The sequence below is a fragment of the Schistocerca cancellata genome, chromosome 1, assembly GCF_023864275.1.
Source record: "Schistocerca cancellata isolate TAMUIC-IGC-003103 chromosome 1, iqSchCanc2.1, whole genome shotgun sequence".
NCBI classification, from domain to species: domain Eukaryota; kingdom Metazoa; phylum Arthropoda; class Insecta; order Orthoptera; family Acrididae; genus Schistocerca; species Schistocerca cancellata.
The window spans coordinates 75,550,131-75,567,540 of NC_064626.1; the positions used below are offsets into that span (position 1 = coordinate 75,550,131).

Consider the following 17,410-nt stretch of genomic DNA (forward strand, 5'->3'; position numbering starts at 1 on the left):
TTTAGCTATTATTTTTGAACTAACAATGACAACTCATTATTAACTGCAGTTTTAGTACCTGAATTTTTGTTGACTATTCCAGTGTCACTTCCAAATCCATTCCTGCATCATACATCTCACCAGATTCAGATTTTAAAACAAAGTTCCCATTCCTCCAATAATCACAAATATTACTTACATTCACGTTTTTTTTTGTAATAAATAATTTTTTAAAAGTTATAAAAGCAAGACAAGCAACCATATATATCTTGAGTCAGTGAGCTGCCGACAAACTGTTCCTGTTTTCGTTGATGGTAAAAAGCTGTTTCTCTCCTGTATGAAATACTGAAAAAAGTTTTGGTTTAGATTTCCTTATCTTAGAAAATGTGCAGTAAAGAAAGAGTATTATGTCACTAGAGAAAAATGAAATGAGTTCCAGCTGATTGTTTATCCAGAACACAGAGAACTGTGAATAATCATTAGAGAAATAACATTAGTTCAACTAATGAATAAGAAATATTATAAAATGTAAACAATTTATTATATTCAATAAAATATAAATTCTACACAACAGCATGATAATTTTAGTGTAAATTTTTGTATCTAATTTTGTTTTCTATTTCACAATAAAATTTGTACATCTCAAAATATATGGCAATTCTCCATTAATCTCATTCTGCAACCATAAATGTCACAGAAAACTTAGGTAAATATATAGTAATACACTGATACATAGAATCTTATTTAAAAAAAAAAAGTGCAAGCACACATATATGCACTCTCTCTCTCTCTCTCTCTCTCTCTCTCTCTCTCTCTCTCTCCCACACACACACACACACACACACACACACCTTCACTGGATACATGTTTGTTTTTAATGCAGACACACACACTATATATTACACAAGTAATATGAACTAGTAAAATGCTTACAAAGGATTAATGAGGTAGTCTGCAGGCATAATACTATTATTCATTGCAATATAAAGGCCACAAAACACTTATATTAACTTATTTGAATGATCAGCACAGTAGTTTAATTACCTGCATAAATATCACAGATACAAGGGGGGGAAACTGAAACCGTATGCTACATGTTTCACACTAACATTTTTAGTTTTTTGTTCATTATTTTTAATTTGTTACAACAGGACAGTTGCAAGGGAGGATAAGCTGTAAATCAAATTCAATATCTATTTCAGAGATGAATGGTTATTTTCTTTGTCTTTTTTTGTAACACTATTACATTCATATCATGAGAGCAGTAAATATTTAAAGATAAAGATTTTTTAAAAATGTGTCGTTCCTATAATCTGATCCTTCAGATACCTAATTTGAACATCATAATTTATGGAAATGAATATTACAAAAGGAAACTATATCCCATAATACTGTACAACACAAAATACAAACAATGTACATACACAGACAGCTGCCACAGAATAATTTGAACTGCATTAATACTATTTGTGATGAAACTAAAGACAACAAGCTTCAAGGTTTGAGAACTTCCGATGCACACTTTTTTTTCCATTTTTTTTTTATAGGTGCCATGAGTTAAGTTTGAACAGAGTGACAGTTGCAATACTGATGAACCTGTAATTCTAAATCTCACCAAATCACTGAAGCAGTATAATGATGAGAAGGTTTAACTGAAAAGTATTCACACTGTGCTGAGAGTTACATAAAAGACATAATCATAATCAACTTTAATTTTTTTTCTAATTAACCATTGGCTGTCTGAACAATAGCCCACTACTCAGAAGAAGGGTCTGATTTGAAATGGAATTAAACCATTTAAAATAGTTTTGTAAATAACGTATTTTATGATTTGCAGAAAAAAGGAAACAATACTGGTTTCAAGTTTAGTGTACCACAAGATAATATAAGGTCAAGTGGTAAGAAAGTGATGCACAAATATATTTTTGCTTTGTGCTTATAATTTATATGACGTATGACAATTTTTCACCAAACAATGTGCCTACTTACTTCACTTACTAAATGGAACAACATCCTACAATACTGAGAGCTAGTTAACTTGAGAACCTCTACACCAATATTTTATTCATGTTCTCAATCACAACTGTTACTCTTAGTCATATTTTGAAGCTCTATTCACAAGCCAAACTTTTGGTAACATGCACCTGGCTCCATGATAGCCAGGGACTTCATAGCTATTGAAGAAAATTATTACAATAGTAATAGAGAAGAAAGACTGGAAACATGAAGAGGAAATGTTACAATTTGTCTTTTGATGCTCATACAAAACTCTTAAGAATCTTACTGCATAGACAATTAAAAGCATCATCAAAAAAATTGTTCTGGCAGTTTACTTTTTATACAGACAGAGAGGTGTGCTTCATAGACCCTCTGTAAGTTTTCAGGAATCTAATTAAGAGAAGTCCTTATCTGCCAAATAAACACTGTTCACCCTTTCTGCAGCTTCTCCATTAACTTTTAAATAAATATTTTTTATTTTGTTTCTACTTCATATTGCACACTTCTTCTATAGTACTGTCTTAATCTCAGTTCCATGTTCTATGAAAGTCTTAAGATACATCCACTTCAGAATTATGAAAGATCTTATAACCATCTGTTCAAGCTATCAGCAGCTTTGAAAGCCACAGCAAATATCATAAGGTATGACAAATACTTAATTTTGTTTCAAAAACACAATAAGCACATTACTTCTACAAACAAAAAGTGGATTTTTTAAAGAGCATCCTCCATTAAACAATGCTTCAAAAGTTGTGAGACAGAGCTACTACCACAACTTGGTGAATTTAAAGGAAACAGTATTTCTCATTTCATTAAATGAAATGATTTTACATATATAAAAATCTTTTACTCGACGTCCAATCTATTATACATATTAACTTGCAATTTGGCACTTAGATATTTGCATAAAATTTTAAATGAGACGAGTTTTTGAAAAAATGATCACAGAGCACACAATGCACTGTTGTATTTACATCAGACAGAGAACACATTACAGGAACATAATATTTTACAGTTCTTGATACAAACTCTCATCTGTAACTCCATGAGCAGCCAGTTCTCTTAAACAGTTGTCCAGATACCCTGGATCTGGATAACCATGTCCCATATTTGATAATCCTGGCTCAGTCTTATGATGTATCTCATTCCATGTTACCACATCTTCCCTGCCAGTAGTAACTGATCGCCCTATTGTAAATATAAGTCTCCGTTCAAATGCAACTGACAACAGTTTCAGCACTTTCCTCCCTTTCTCGCAATCAGGAAGATAGCATATTCTTGGAAATCCAACAGCATAGTATGGTCGTCCTGGGTTTGGGTGCTCTGGGCCCTGGATTCCAGAAGCTATACTGAATTGGAAAAAAAGAAAAGATTGGAGCTTTGCCGAATACCAAGTGCAGAATGCATTAGATATAACATTAAACATGTCTATAATAGCTTAGTTGTCTTTTTTAAAAGTTGTACACAGGAAGTAACGAAGCAGGGTTGCCCACTGCTATCCTGTTTTGGTTTTACACCCCTTCAGTAACTTAGTTAAGCAATGAACTTTTTTTTTTTTTTTTTTTTTTTCATTTCCACTACTCAGATTCCAACTACAGATTCTGTGGCCTTCAGGCTCATAGTACAGAATTCAGAAATAGTTTAAATAAAATTCCCCTAGTAAAATCAATTATTTCAGTACATTCTAATGTCTATTCTGAAAGTAATGAGCTAATTAGTTTTATTGGAAATGCATCCTATTAACAGTTATGAACAATGACATATATTGTGCAATACATATTAAGTAAAATTCGAGTGAGCTAATCGATCGAATTCAGCTATAAGACAGCATCCAAAAGAAAGCCTAAATTTTACTGATTCCTGCAAAATGTTTAAATTAACCTAAAGTCTATTACTTAAATAGATATTAAGACTTGAAATCTGTATGACTTTCAGTGCCTATTGTGACCAAACTACTAAATAATTCCGAGATCTGTTTTGATACTTTTGCTACCTTTATTTTTCTACGTAAAATGACTCCAGTCTAAACTTTGTAAGTGCATTAATTAAGAATTAAGTAAATTTGAAAAAGTAAAAATTATTGTTCAAGATGGCTGCCATGGTTATCAGTCGGGAATTCCCACTGCGGATGCATAAGTTAGATCCGTATATTTAAATTGATACAGCTCACTCATGTTATTTAAGTAATAAAATCAAATAGTTAACTTCAAAACCAATTAGAAAGGATCATTTTGACCCTGGGAAATTATAAACTATAATATATTAACAGAAATAGTCAAATATTCAAGCACTAGTCTATATAAGGTCCGAGCTGGTGCAGTTCTCAAGTTAGTTCTCGGTCAGATTCTCATGGCGCAAAAGTGTGGCAAGTCGGTTAATTTTTTTCGGTCGGTACCAAAAAAAAGTGTAATTGTTAACATTGTTAAAGACTGGAAGTTTTTGACCTACCTAATGTGACGATTAAGTGTAAGAGGCCTGGTCACATGAATATTGTGTGTGTGAGTGATAACAAATCGCACTGTGGTTGACATAAACGTTCAACAATGAATACGGTCTTGACTTTTGGTTTTGGAAAACTTAATCTAGGATCCTGGCTTCTTAATTTCAGTGTGATTTGGGTGAGACGGACGCAGCTACCGGGGAGACAATATTGAATAGGCAAAGCAAGGTAGGTTGGGAACACTGTGCACTGTGCACTATCTACTGGGTGAGGAAATGTTTCAATACCGGTACATCCAGTTGTGACGGGCACTAACGAACAAAGATACAGCCCGGCACGTTACAAGGACTCATTAAGTATTTTGGAAGTATTACTTTTTAACTGCATAGATTCACTGCATAGACATGAAGTTCTTAGTAAAAAAATTCTATCTTCTCATTTGTTCCTCTTTAGACTTCTGCAGGCAGCATAAATCAAATAATTAGTTCGCCTTCTAAAGATTCAGGATTCCTTCTAGGACGTTTTGAATGCAAACTAAATTCAGCTTACGTAATATCTTTGACAGTTTGCTGCATATAAAAATCTTATAGCGTCAAAGCAGATGATGATATATCGGAAGTTATAACACCACCACATTGTGTACATAACTTTCAGCAAGATACATCCATAACTTTTTAAAAAATAACATGTTTCTAAACTCTGTTAGCAGTAAGCCATTTCTCGCTAAGCATATAATTTGACCATTTTATATTAATTTACATGATTTTACTCTTATTAGATAAAGTTTTTATAAACGCTTACAAATCAGCAAGAGATTATTAGGAGAAAAACTTGTCTCTATATTGATATGCTGACTGAAAGCTGTCTATTCTTACTTATCAGAGTTGCTAAGTCAATAATACCAATTTTCCAAATGATTCTAGTGCTGTATAAAATAAGGACTGAGCTCACCAAATTTTACATTCAGTTGTAGTCCAAGAAAAAATATATAAATCAACAGGCTTCCAAAAAGCCAAAAATGCACCCAGATGATGCCATTTAAAAGCGCTGATATCTTGGCTGGTGAACACCTAGTCATTTTCAAGCCACAAGTGCGAAAAGAGAGTGCTGAAGAAGAAAATTTAAACACTCAATCGGTCAGGCTACACTCACCAAGAACCATAATATGAATATGTGGAAAGACAATACATACATCATAAAGCACTAGCACCATCACACAACCAAAGATGACCAACATCACAAGTTATAGATACTGGGCATTAACTACCAACTGTTGGGCAAGTAGCATCATCTTTGTGCCTATGTTGTCTGACCAAGGAATGAGTAAGATTCCAAGCAGAATTTAGCCAAAAACCTCCACCTCTATTTATAAGGTCACTTGTTGAGTTTCTCCTGTTATGTAAGAGGTTCAAACAACTTATTCTGGATGCAGATGGGTGACGTCTTTGGCTACTGTCAATATTTTGATGAGAACACCCACCCTGTCATTTCACCTTCTAAATAGAGATAGAAGTTTCTGCTTAAATTCTGCTTCGAGACCTGCTCTCTCCCTGGTAAAATAAAGAGCCAAAGTTAATGGTACGAGCCACATTCAGAAAGTAAGTGTATTAGATTTTTGTTTCTTTTAGAAGCATATTTGGAAAAAAGAGGATATTGTTGATACACTGTTGACCATTTCTCTAATAATCACCATTCTGTTCAATTCATGTGGTGTGCTGTAGCACAAACTTCTTTATGTCCTTCTTGAAGAACTCTCCTGCCAACTCTTTCCCCCACTTCAGAACCTCTTTCTGCACCTCTCATCAGCCAAAAAGTTAATTCCATAACTCATGCGCACCTTCAGGGAGATTAAAAGAGAATAATCTGAAGGCACTAAGTCAGGTGTAAGTGGAGGGTGGTTCAAAACATCCCAAACACGTGATTCAAAGAGCGCCTTCAAGGCTAAGGTTGCAAGAGGGTGAGCGCTGTCATGTGACAAAGCACACTCCTCTCGTCAGCATTCCCCTCCTTTTGTTCTGAATTCTCATTTTGAGTTTTTTTTTTTCGAGTCTCACTATATTGTTGAGCATTGGCAGTCTCCCCCCGTGGTAGAAATTTGACAAAATGATGGCTTTTCAGTCCCTAAACACTGAGGCAATGATTTTTTTGCCTAACATTGTGGTTTTGAGTTTTTTGGCAAATGGGGAATTGGTGTGATGCCACTGCGATGACTGTCTCTTTGTTTCAGTTGTGTAATGTTTCATTTCTAATCAAAACAGAGTTTAGAAAATCCTCACCTTCCAATTCAAGTCTCTCAAGAAACACACGTCTGCTATCCTGAATTTTTCTTGCACTGCTCTGTCAGCTATTTTGGGACCCATCTTGCATATAGTTTCCGGTATCCCAGTGTTTCTATGTCCTGTACACTACTGGCCATTAAAATTGCTACTCCATGAAGATGACGTGCTACAGACGCGAAATTTAAGCGACAGGAAGAAGATGCTGTGATATGCAAATGCTTTTCAGACATTCACACAAGGTTGGCGCCAGTGGCGACACCTACAATGAACTGACATGAGGAAAGTTTCCAACCGATTTCTCATATACAAACAGCAGTTGACCTGCGTTGCCTGGTGAAGCATTGTTGTGATGCCTCATGTAAGGAGGAGAAATGCGTACCATCACGTTTCCCACTTTCATGAAGGTCGGGTTGTAGCTTACGGCGATTGCGGTTTATCGTATAGCATTGCTGCCCGCATTGGTCGAGATCCAATGACTGTTAGCAGAATATGGAATCGGTGGGTTCAGGATGCTAACACAGAACACCGTACTGGATCCCAACAGCCTCGTATCACTAGCAGTCGAGATGACAGGCAACTTATCCGCATGGCTGTTCGTGCAGCCACGTCTCGATCCCTCAGTCAACAGATGGGGACGTTTGCAAGGCAACAACCATCTGCATGAACAGTTCGACGACGTTTGCAGCAGCGTGGGCTATCAGCTCGGAGACCATGGCTGCGGTTACCCTGGACAGGAGCGCCTGCGATGGTGTACTCAACACCGAACCTGGGTGCATGAATGGCAAAACGTCATTGTTTTGGATGAATCCAGGTTCTGTTTACAGCATCATGATAGTCGCATTCGTGTTCAACACCATCGCGGTGAACACACATTGGAAGCATGTATTCGTCATCGCCATACTGGCGTATCACCCAGTGTGATGGTATGGGGTGCCATTGGTTACACGTCTCGGTCACCTCTTGTTCGCATTGACGGCACTTTGAACAGTGGATGTTACATTTCAGATGTGTTACGACCTGTGGCTCTAGCCTTCATTCGATCCCTGCAAAACCCTACATTTCAGCAAGATAATGCATGACCGCATATTGCAGGTCCTGTAGGGGCCTTTCTGGATACAGAAAATGTTCGACTGCTGCCCTGGCCAGCACATTCTCCAGATCTCTCAACAATTGAAAACATCTGGTCAATGGTGGCTGAGCAACTGGCTCGTCACAATACGTCAATCACTACTCCCGATAAACTGTGGTATTGTGTTGAAGCTGCATGGCCAGCTGTACTTTTACACACCATCCAAGCTCTGTTTGACTCAATGCCCAAGCGTATCAAGGCCATTATTACGGTCAGAGGTGGTTGTTCTGGGTACTGATTTCTCAGGATCTATGCACCCACATTGTGTGAAAATGTAATCAAATGTCAGTTATAGTATAATATACTTGTCCAACGAATATCCGTTTATCATCTGCATTTCTTCTTGGTGTAGCAATTTTAATGGCCAGTTGTGTATAAAAGAATTCTGGAGAGCTGTTGAAACATCGCAGAAATTTCATCCACTGTCAATCAGCGATCTTCACAAACAGTTTCCTCATTTTTTTTGCACCAACTCATCATTCAAAATAGTAGGTCTCCAATTCATCTGTTCACTATGAATATTTGTTCTGCTTCCACTAAATTCCCTATAGCACTTAAATGTACTCATTCTGTTCATAACACTGGCTGTGAACCGTTATGATTCACAAAATAATCTCGATACGTATCATTCCTTCTGCAAGGAGGAAGCAAATCACAGCATATGGCTTGCACTTGGTGGGATTTCTTACTGATATTTTTCACACAACTAGAAACTATGATGTGAGTTTATGTACTATTGTTTTCCTGCAAAGCTTGCTCTGGTCAGGGGATCCCCGTCTACAACTCAGTGTTGACAGCCCTCAAAAAACAAAAGATCCCAACCCATTACAGCCACAGTACACTTACTATTTTAATATGCCTTGTATCTGCTCACCCACTGGCAATTAATAATCACTATCAATGACTTCTCACACTGGTAATATGGATATCAAAGCAAACATATTACAAGGAAAAGATAGTCATATCAGATACCAAAATAAAGACTATATGGGATATAGTGAAGGAGGAGACCGATAGAACCAGACATGAAGAGGGACAAATAGCATTAAGAGTAAATGACACATCGGTGACAGGCGTGTATAGTGTTGCAGAACTTTTTAACAAACATTTTATAACTGTTACTGACAAGATGGGGTTGCCAGGTTCTGTAGATGCTGCTATGGAATACCTCAGACCAGACATTTCAAGTAACTTCCACAATTCCAATTTGACCCTCACTACCCCAGCAGAAATAATATCAATCATAAAATCATTAAAATCAAAAACATCTAGTGGGTATATGAAATATCAACAAAGTTAATTAAAGAATGTGATTCTGAGTTAAGTAATATATTAAGCTATCTGTGTAACCAGTCATTTATCAGTGGAATATATCCTGAACGGTTGAAATACGCTGAAGTTAAGCCACTGTTTAAGAAGGGAAATGAAGAAATAGCATCAAATTTCCGTCCAATTTCACTTTTGCCAGCATTCTCAAAAATTTTAGAAAAAGTAATATACAATCTTATCTAAAATAACATACTGTCAAAGTCACAGTTCGGATTTGTAAAGGGTTCTGATATTGAGAAGGCTATCTACACTTACAGTGAAAATGTGCTTAATTCATTAGATAAAAAATTGCAGGCAACTGGTATATTTTGTGATGTGTCAAAGGCATTTGACTGTGTAAATCACAATATTCTTTTAAGTAAATTAGAATATTATAGTGTAACAGGAAATGCTACAAAATGGTTCAAATCTTATATCTCTGGCAGGAGATTAGGAAAGAGACATGTATCAAGCTATCAGACATCATCCAACTGGGAACTAATTACATGTGGGGTCCCACAAGGTTCCATTTTAGGGCCCTTACCTTTTCTTGTGTATATCATTGAACCTTTCATCAGTAACATTACCAGAAGCCAAGTTTGTTTTGTTTGCCGATGATACAAACATTGCAATAAATAGCAAATCTTAGAAAGGTCAGCTAACAAAATGTTTGTTGACAGTAATCACTGGTTCCTAGCCAATTCTTTTTCACTAAACTTTGAAAAAACACATTTCATGCAGTTCAGAACTTGTAAGGGGTGTCCCAAGAGTATTTGCCTAACATACGATGACAAGCAGATAAAAGAAGGGGACAGAGTTAAATTCTTGGGATTACAGCTGGATAATAAATTCAACTGGGAAGAGCACACCACAGAACTGCTGAAGCGTCTTAACAAATCTCTATTTGCAATGTGAATTGCGTCAGACTTAGGGGATATAAAAATGAAAAAGCTGGCATACTATGCTTACTTTCATTCCATAATGTCATATGGGATTATTTTTTGGGGTAATTCATCAAGCCAAGCTAAAGTTTTCTGGGCACAAAAACATGCAGTAAGAGTTATATGTGGTGTGAACTCAAGAACATCTTACAGAAGCCTGTTTAGGGAACTAGGGATACTAACTACTGCTTCCCAATATATTTATTCCTTAATGAAATTTGTCATTAAAAATGTATCACTTTTTCAAACCAACACCTCAATTAATGGAATCAATACTTGAAATCAGAATAATCTTCACAAGGATTTAAAGTCACTTAGTCTTGTACAAAAAGGTGTGCATTATTCAGGAACACACATTTTCAATATCTTGCCAGCAGCCATAAAAAGCTTAACAACCAATGAAATTCAGTTTAAGAGAAGCCTAAAGGATTTATTGGTGGCCAACTCCTTCTACTCAATTCATGAATTTCTCAGTAGAACCAACATAACTTCTGCACAATTTCAGTGCAGTAATTTGCTCATTGTAAATAAGTGTGTGTGTGTGTGTGTGTGTGTGTGTGTGTGTGTGTGTGTGTTTAAATAAAAAACTTTTTATTTTAAATTCATTGCATTAGTATTTGTAAAATGATTCTTTCATATAGTGTTGGTTAAAAAAATGACGACCATGCCATTTGGGACCTGTGGAGTGATACATTAGCTTATTTGTTTGAGTTGTAAATATTTGTCATGTATTGTTGTTTTTCTGACATGTTCTACATCCTGGAGGACCTTCTCACTACAGATCAATTGGAATGAAAGTAAATCTAATCTGTTGTGTGGTGGCATTGGTTATGCATGTGTTGTCTTCCTGCATGTGCTACATTATGTTGCTCAGTAGGCATAGCCCTGCCTGCCGAGGATTTAAATTTCCTTGCACAGGACTCTGTCATAGCATTTGTGGCTTGAAAATAATAGGTGTTCATCTGTTCAAATACTGGCAGTTATGGAAGACGTCACCTGTCTGCATTCCCATAAGTTGTTTGGACACTTTATGCACTGGGAGAAACCCAAGTTTCACTTCTAAAATTCCTCACTGCATTAAAACTTTATGCCAACATAAGAATGATTTAATATTAAAAGTACAGGATTGCCAATGGCTTAAATTCATGGTAATGACACAAACTCACTTCACTTCACATTTAGATTTCAAATTTAATATATGTGTTACCCCTTTCCAACAAAAATGGAGGAAAAAAAATAGTGCAGGAGGCTAGTATTGGGCCCCTGCTAGGTTTTGAGAACCTGTTACCAGTGAGTTGATTGCATACTGACTTACAGCTCAGTAAGATGAGCATGGAGAAATGAATCAATAGCCTTGTTGATGGAGGAGTTACACTTACTGCCTTCTAAAGTTATTCTGTGAAAATTGTGGCAAAGCCAGATCTGGATAATCACAACTAGTGCTTGAACATGGCTCCTGCATGTCACTCCAGAGAATTATTCAACACACTCTAAATTTGTAACAACATTCAGAATACAAAAAACTTTGGAAAGTTGAAAGCAAAGTGGGTATACATTGGTATAAATATGCTGTTCTGTGCTGCAGGAGGAGGGAGCAGGGAAAAAGGTATGCAATGAACCTTTCTTTTATAGGAAAAAATAATGGCACACATGTAATGGTATATTTCTTAAAGGCCTTAGTACTTCCCTGCTTTGCATTCAGAGAGACTTCTTCCTTTTCCAGTCTTTGCTAAATTTTCAAGGATTCCTCTTCTTTCCTGAATTTCATGCTCATATATGAGAGGTCATCAATTATCTACTTCTTTGATTGAAACTTTACATAATAGGCTGTCACCAAGCATTTTCACTTTATCTACATGTTGCAGTCTGTAGCTTTCAATTTTTGAGTTTGATATCACCTGCCTGGCACAGAAAAGTACTCAATATGATAAAATACTTACTTATATGTTATCTGTATAGTTCTAACTCCTTGATGTCCAGGCAGAGAATAATTCAAAACTGTCCAGTCCATGCTGCCTTCTGGTTGGTTTCCAAATTTCTCACCATATATTGTCATACATACAGGACACTGGATGAAGAGATTCTGCAATGCAATGAAGCAAAATGTTCATATGCAGCACAAAACACACACCTCATAGTACATGATTACAGACATTGTTAGAATAACACTTTGCAAGGACAAAAAAGTTGGTGAAAGGGTTTTTTGCATCTGACATTTGACTTTATGTGATGCTGCCTAGGAAATTTATTGAAGATTAATTAAGTGAAAAAAAATTGTGTTAGACTTTAACATTTCTACCATCAGCTTTCTTCAAAAATTTTCCACAGACTTTCCATGGATGACACATTTTGGGAATATTTCACAACAAACAGGACTAAATATCTACTACGTAGACAAGAAAGAAGAGTTCTGCTTGTATTATTAAGGAATTATTTGATATGGCATATTAGAACATGACTTTTCTAACTGTGTCCTTATGCTGTAACAAGTTTCATTAAAATATATCAATTCACTGGAGCAGGAGTTTACTTCAAAAATTTAATGTGCAAGGAAGGTGTGGCAAAAGAATTGAGAGTGGTGCTGCAAAACTGTGCACTTTACCAAATATGTTCTATTAGTAGTAATCACTTTCAAGATGGAACCCACTTAACCCTTGACTTTCATTCGTTCCTTTCACAGCTCAAAACATTTCTGATATTGTTTTCAATGAGCAGGGACCGGAAAAATTCACATTTTGTGATAAATGGGAAATAAATGCAAATTATGCCTCAAAATGCGAAAGCGTAAAATTATTTAATAGACAGTATTTTATAGTGATTTGTATCCATATGACCTATTTTATCAGAGATAGTTTGAAATAGCTTTATTTTCTGCATATAAATATCGGAAATGTAACTAATTTTCAGTTACTGATACTGTACATCATCTAGCAAAGCCCAATTTGGGAAGATAATGGTGTTAGAACCTGTTTGCAAAACAAAAAGTGTACAAACGCAATGATGTATCAATGGGCACAATGATCTGGCGCCATGCCAACTGTGGATGGTTGAATAGTCTACTGAAGATACATATCATGTAATGCAACGCAGTAGTAGTCAGGAATACAGAAATACAAGTCGCTGAGGAATGAAATAAATAGGAAGTGCAGGGAAGCTACGACGAAATGGCTGCAGGAAAAATGTGAAGACATCGAAAAAGATATGTTTGTCGGAAGGACAGACTCAGCATACAGGAAAGTCAAAACAACCTTTGGTGACATTAAAAGCAATGGTGGTAACATTAAGAGTGCAATGGGAATCCCACTGTTAAATGCAGAGGAGAGAGCAGATAGGTGGAAAGAATACATTGAAAGCCTCTATGAGGATGAAGATTTGTCTGATGCGATAGAAGAAGAAACAGGAGTCGATTTAGAAGAGATAGGGGATCCAGTATTAGAATCGGAATTTAAAAGAACTTTGGAGGACTTACAGTCAAATAAGCAGAAGCGATAGATAACATTCCATCAGAATTTCTAAAATCATTGGGGGAAGTGGCAACAAAACGACTATTCACGTTGGTGTGTAGAATATATGAGTCTGGCGATATACCATCTGACTTTCGGAAAAGCATCATCCACACAATTCTGAAGACGGCAAGAGCTGACAAGTGTGAGAATTATCGCACAATCAGCTTAACAGCTCATGCATCGAAGCTGCTTACAAGAATAATATACAGGAGAATGGAAAAGAAAATTGAGAATGCGCTAGGTGACTATCAGTTTGGCTTTAGGAAAAGTAAAGGGACGAGAGAGGCAATTCTGACGTTACGGCTAATAATGGAAGCAAGGCTAAAGAAAAATCAAGACACTTTCACAGGATTTGTCGACCTGGAAAAAGCGTTCGACAATATAAAATGGTGCAAGCTGTTCGAGATTCTGAAAATAGTAGGGGTAAGCTATAGGGAGAGACGGGTCATATACAATATGTACAACAACCAAGAGGGAATAATAAGAGTGGATGATCAAGAACGAAGTGCTCGTATTAAGAAGGGTGCAAGACAAGGCTGTAGCCTTTCTCCCCTACTCTTCAATCTGTACATCGAGGAAGCAATGATCGAAATCAAAGAAAGGTTCAGCAGTGGAATTAAAATACAAGGTGAAAGGATATCAATGATACGATTCGCTGATGACATTGCTATCCTGAGTGAAAGTGAAGAAGAATTAAATGATCTGCTGAATGGAATGAACAGTCTAATGAGTACACAGTATGGTTTGAGAGTAAATCGGAGAAAGACGAAGGTAATGAGAAGTAGTAGAAATGAGAACAGTGAGAAACTTAACATCAGGACTGATGGTGACGAAGTCAATGAAGTTAAGGAATTCTGCTACCTAGACAGTAAAATAACCAATGACGGACGGAGCAAGGAGGACGTCAAAAGCACACTCGCTATGGCAAAAAAGGCATTTCTGGCCAAGAGAAGTCTACTAATATCAAATACCGGCCTTAATTTTGAGGAAGAAATTTCTGAAGATGTACGTCTGGGGTACAGCATTGTATGGTAGTGAAACAGGGACTGTGGGAAAACTGGAACAGAAGAGAATCGAAGCATTTGAGATGTGGTGCTATAGACGAATGTTGAAAATTAGGTGGACTGATAAGGTAAGGAATGAGGAGGTTCTACGCAGAATCGGAGAGGAAAGGAATATGTGGAAAACACTGATAAGGAGAAGGAACAGGATGATAGGGCATCTGCTAAGACATGAGGGAATGACTTCCACGGTACTAGAGCGAGCTGTAGAGGGTAAAAACTGTAGAGGAAGACAGAGATTGGAATATGTCAAGCAAATAACTGAGGATGTAGGTTGCAAGTGCTACTCTGAGATGAAGAGGTTAGCACAGGAAAGGAATTCGTGGCGGGCCACATCAAACCAGTCAGTAGACTGATGACCAAAAAAAAAAAAGTACTCAGCCATGGCACCCAGCATTTTACAACAAAGAAACGCATATGTTTGTTAGCCAAAGCTCAAAAGATTACATAATGTGGAAACTTTTAATGTGGCAAATTAGGTGGTGAATGTTTTGAACTGTAGTCACATCAAATACTGCTAGAGGTCGAACCTGAACTACGTCATTAACAATGCACTGCTAACTTCAACAAGCAATTGCATGTAGCTGTCCCCGAATGCCTTGAGTCGTACTTTGCTTGTGGTTTCCTTTTCTTATTTTGAAAAAACTGAAGCGATTAATACTGGTCTATCACAGATTTCGATTATCATCCTTACAACACCAGATGAGATTGGCGACATCTGTAACAATGTGTCAGTCCTGCTGTAGACTGCTGCCCTGCTAAAGCGAGGCGGGGCTTGCTTCCCTGCACCTTTCCCCTCGCGTCTGGCTGTCAAAATTCTACACTTGTGGCTATCTGCCACTATAGCCAATGATACCCGCACTCTGTGCTGTAGTGACTGGAAAATAAAATTTGTAACATTTTTGACTGCAGCGAAATCCTTCCCCAGACATAAAAATACAATTACCATATGTTCAGCTCTACTTCTATGCGGAATACCTAGTCAGTTCAATTTTTAGCGTAGTCAAGTATGGGTCACACAGCTATGAATGCCCAAGAAAATTCGAAATTAATAGTCTGCAGACTTTGTAATCATTGAATTGGGCGGGACAAGACAAGTAATGTCCAGAACTCCTTAATTTGACAATGTATTCAGGTCACTGGTGGGAAAATGCTGCTGCTCTTCAACAGATCAATCATTCCTGAAAGCTTAAATACTGCCAAACCAAGAAAACAAAGGCCATTTCAGAACAAAAAGGTGTTGAAGTTTTTTGCAGAAGCAAACAATGCAGTCAAAAAGTTCCCAATCGGCACTTTTTAACAGTAAATTTCAAAGAACTACGGCTTTGTTCGTCTTCACCAATGTAGTGTGACAACTTTTTATATTAGTGCAGAAAAAAATGCAAATTTTGTCACAAATAGATGCAAATTTTGCCACAAATAGACGCGAATTTTCCGGTCCCTATCAGTGAGGTTGTACAAGAGCTCAGTTGCTTCTACACTGCAACAGAGTGCAAAATCGCGTTAACTGTAAACTGCTTCTTCCTCTGTCACCAAGATGACCAATTTTGATGAAACATGAAACTTACCACAGAGTAGGCAGTTCTGTAAAAGATTACAATCAGAACCTGTCTTACTACAAATCTTTCAGTTCAGTTTTGCCTTTCAAGTTTGTATATATCACCACAAAAACTGCTAAATGTGAGTTGGTGTAATTGGACCAACGTTTTTCTTGTCACCACTGGATCACCATCCAACACTAAGTTATCACACTGTCAAGATAGGTCAAACACTGATGTATCTCTATAATAGGCTCACACTCTAAGTGCTACACTGTGTTTGAAGGATAATTTGAAAGTTGTTAGGAGGACTGAGTTCTGCTCATTTGTTCTGCCTTCACAGAATTATGATATTTCAAGAAATAATGATTTGGATTGGTGACCTAGTGGTTAAGTGTTGGATTACAGTGAAAAGGTCTCTGGTTTGATCCCTAGTCAGCCCTAGGATTTTTATCTGTCACTTATCACTTCTTTCCCTCTGATAATGTTTGTTAAAGTGAAAAATACTGAGTTGCACTGTGGTTTCTAATCCATGTGTAACTGTAGGTCCTCCTATAAGTGGCTAGGTAAGTCAGTTCAAAGATCAGATGAATACAATAGAAGCACGAGCAGTAAACCACTATGGTGTTCAAACCAAACTTCTGGTCGATGACAGCTGTACCATTTCTTACCTAATACTCTGGGGATTCTTTCGCTAGTGTGGCCTGCCTTAGTGACTCGCTGAATTTAGACAGGAAACAACTATTCTTTATGATGAAAGTTAGTTCATGTTTTCAGCATCTGTTGTATAAAAGAAACCTTGTTTCCAGAAGGAATTTTTCTCACTGCAGCAGAGTGTGCACTGATATGAAACTTCCTGGCAGATAAAAAAACTATGAGCTAGAACCTGACTCACACCTGTGGACTTTTGCCTTTTGCAGGCCTGTGATCTACCAAGCAAGTGTTTCTCAAACAAGACTCACAACCTGCCCTCACATCTTTGTTTCTGTCAGTGCCTCATCTCTTTATTCTGTGAAGTTTGGATTGTAGGAGATGAGGTACTGGCAGAAGTAAATCTATGAGGGTAGATTGTGAGTCGTGCTTGGGTAACTTAGATGGTAGAGCACTTGCGTGTGAAAGGTAGAGGTCCTGGGTTTGAGTGAAGGTCCAGCGCACAGTTTGATTGTGCGAGGAAGTTTCAAAACATCTTTGTGTTCAGAAAATGATTAAAGAGGATACACAATGCACCTAT

At 37.0% G+C, this 17,410-nt stretch overlaps 1 protein-coding gene across 1 annotated transcript in view; it reads right to left on the reverse strand.

Annotated features, from left to right (window-relative positions):
• Positions 1-556: 556 nt before the first annotated feature.
• The window catches only part of LOC126165338 (protein deltex), a 59,582-nt gene continuing 42,728 nt past the window's right edge, over positions 557-17,410 (reverse strand). The window contains exons 7-8 of the mRNA XM_049920311.1: positions 12,015-12,157; positions 557-3,326 (exon numbers count right to left, since the gene is read on the reverse strand). Coding sequence (XP_049776268.1) covers positions 2,987-3,326; positions 12,015-12,157 — 483 coding nt within the window. The 3' untranslated portion in view covers positions 557-2,986. The remainder of the gene's footprint in view (positions 3,327-12,014; positions 12,158-17,410) is intronic.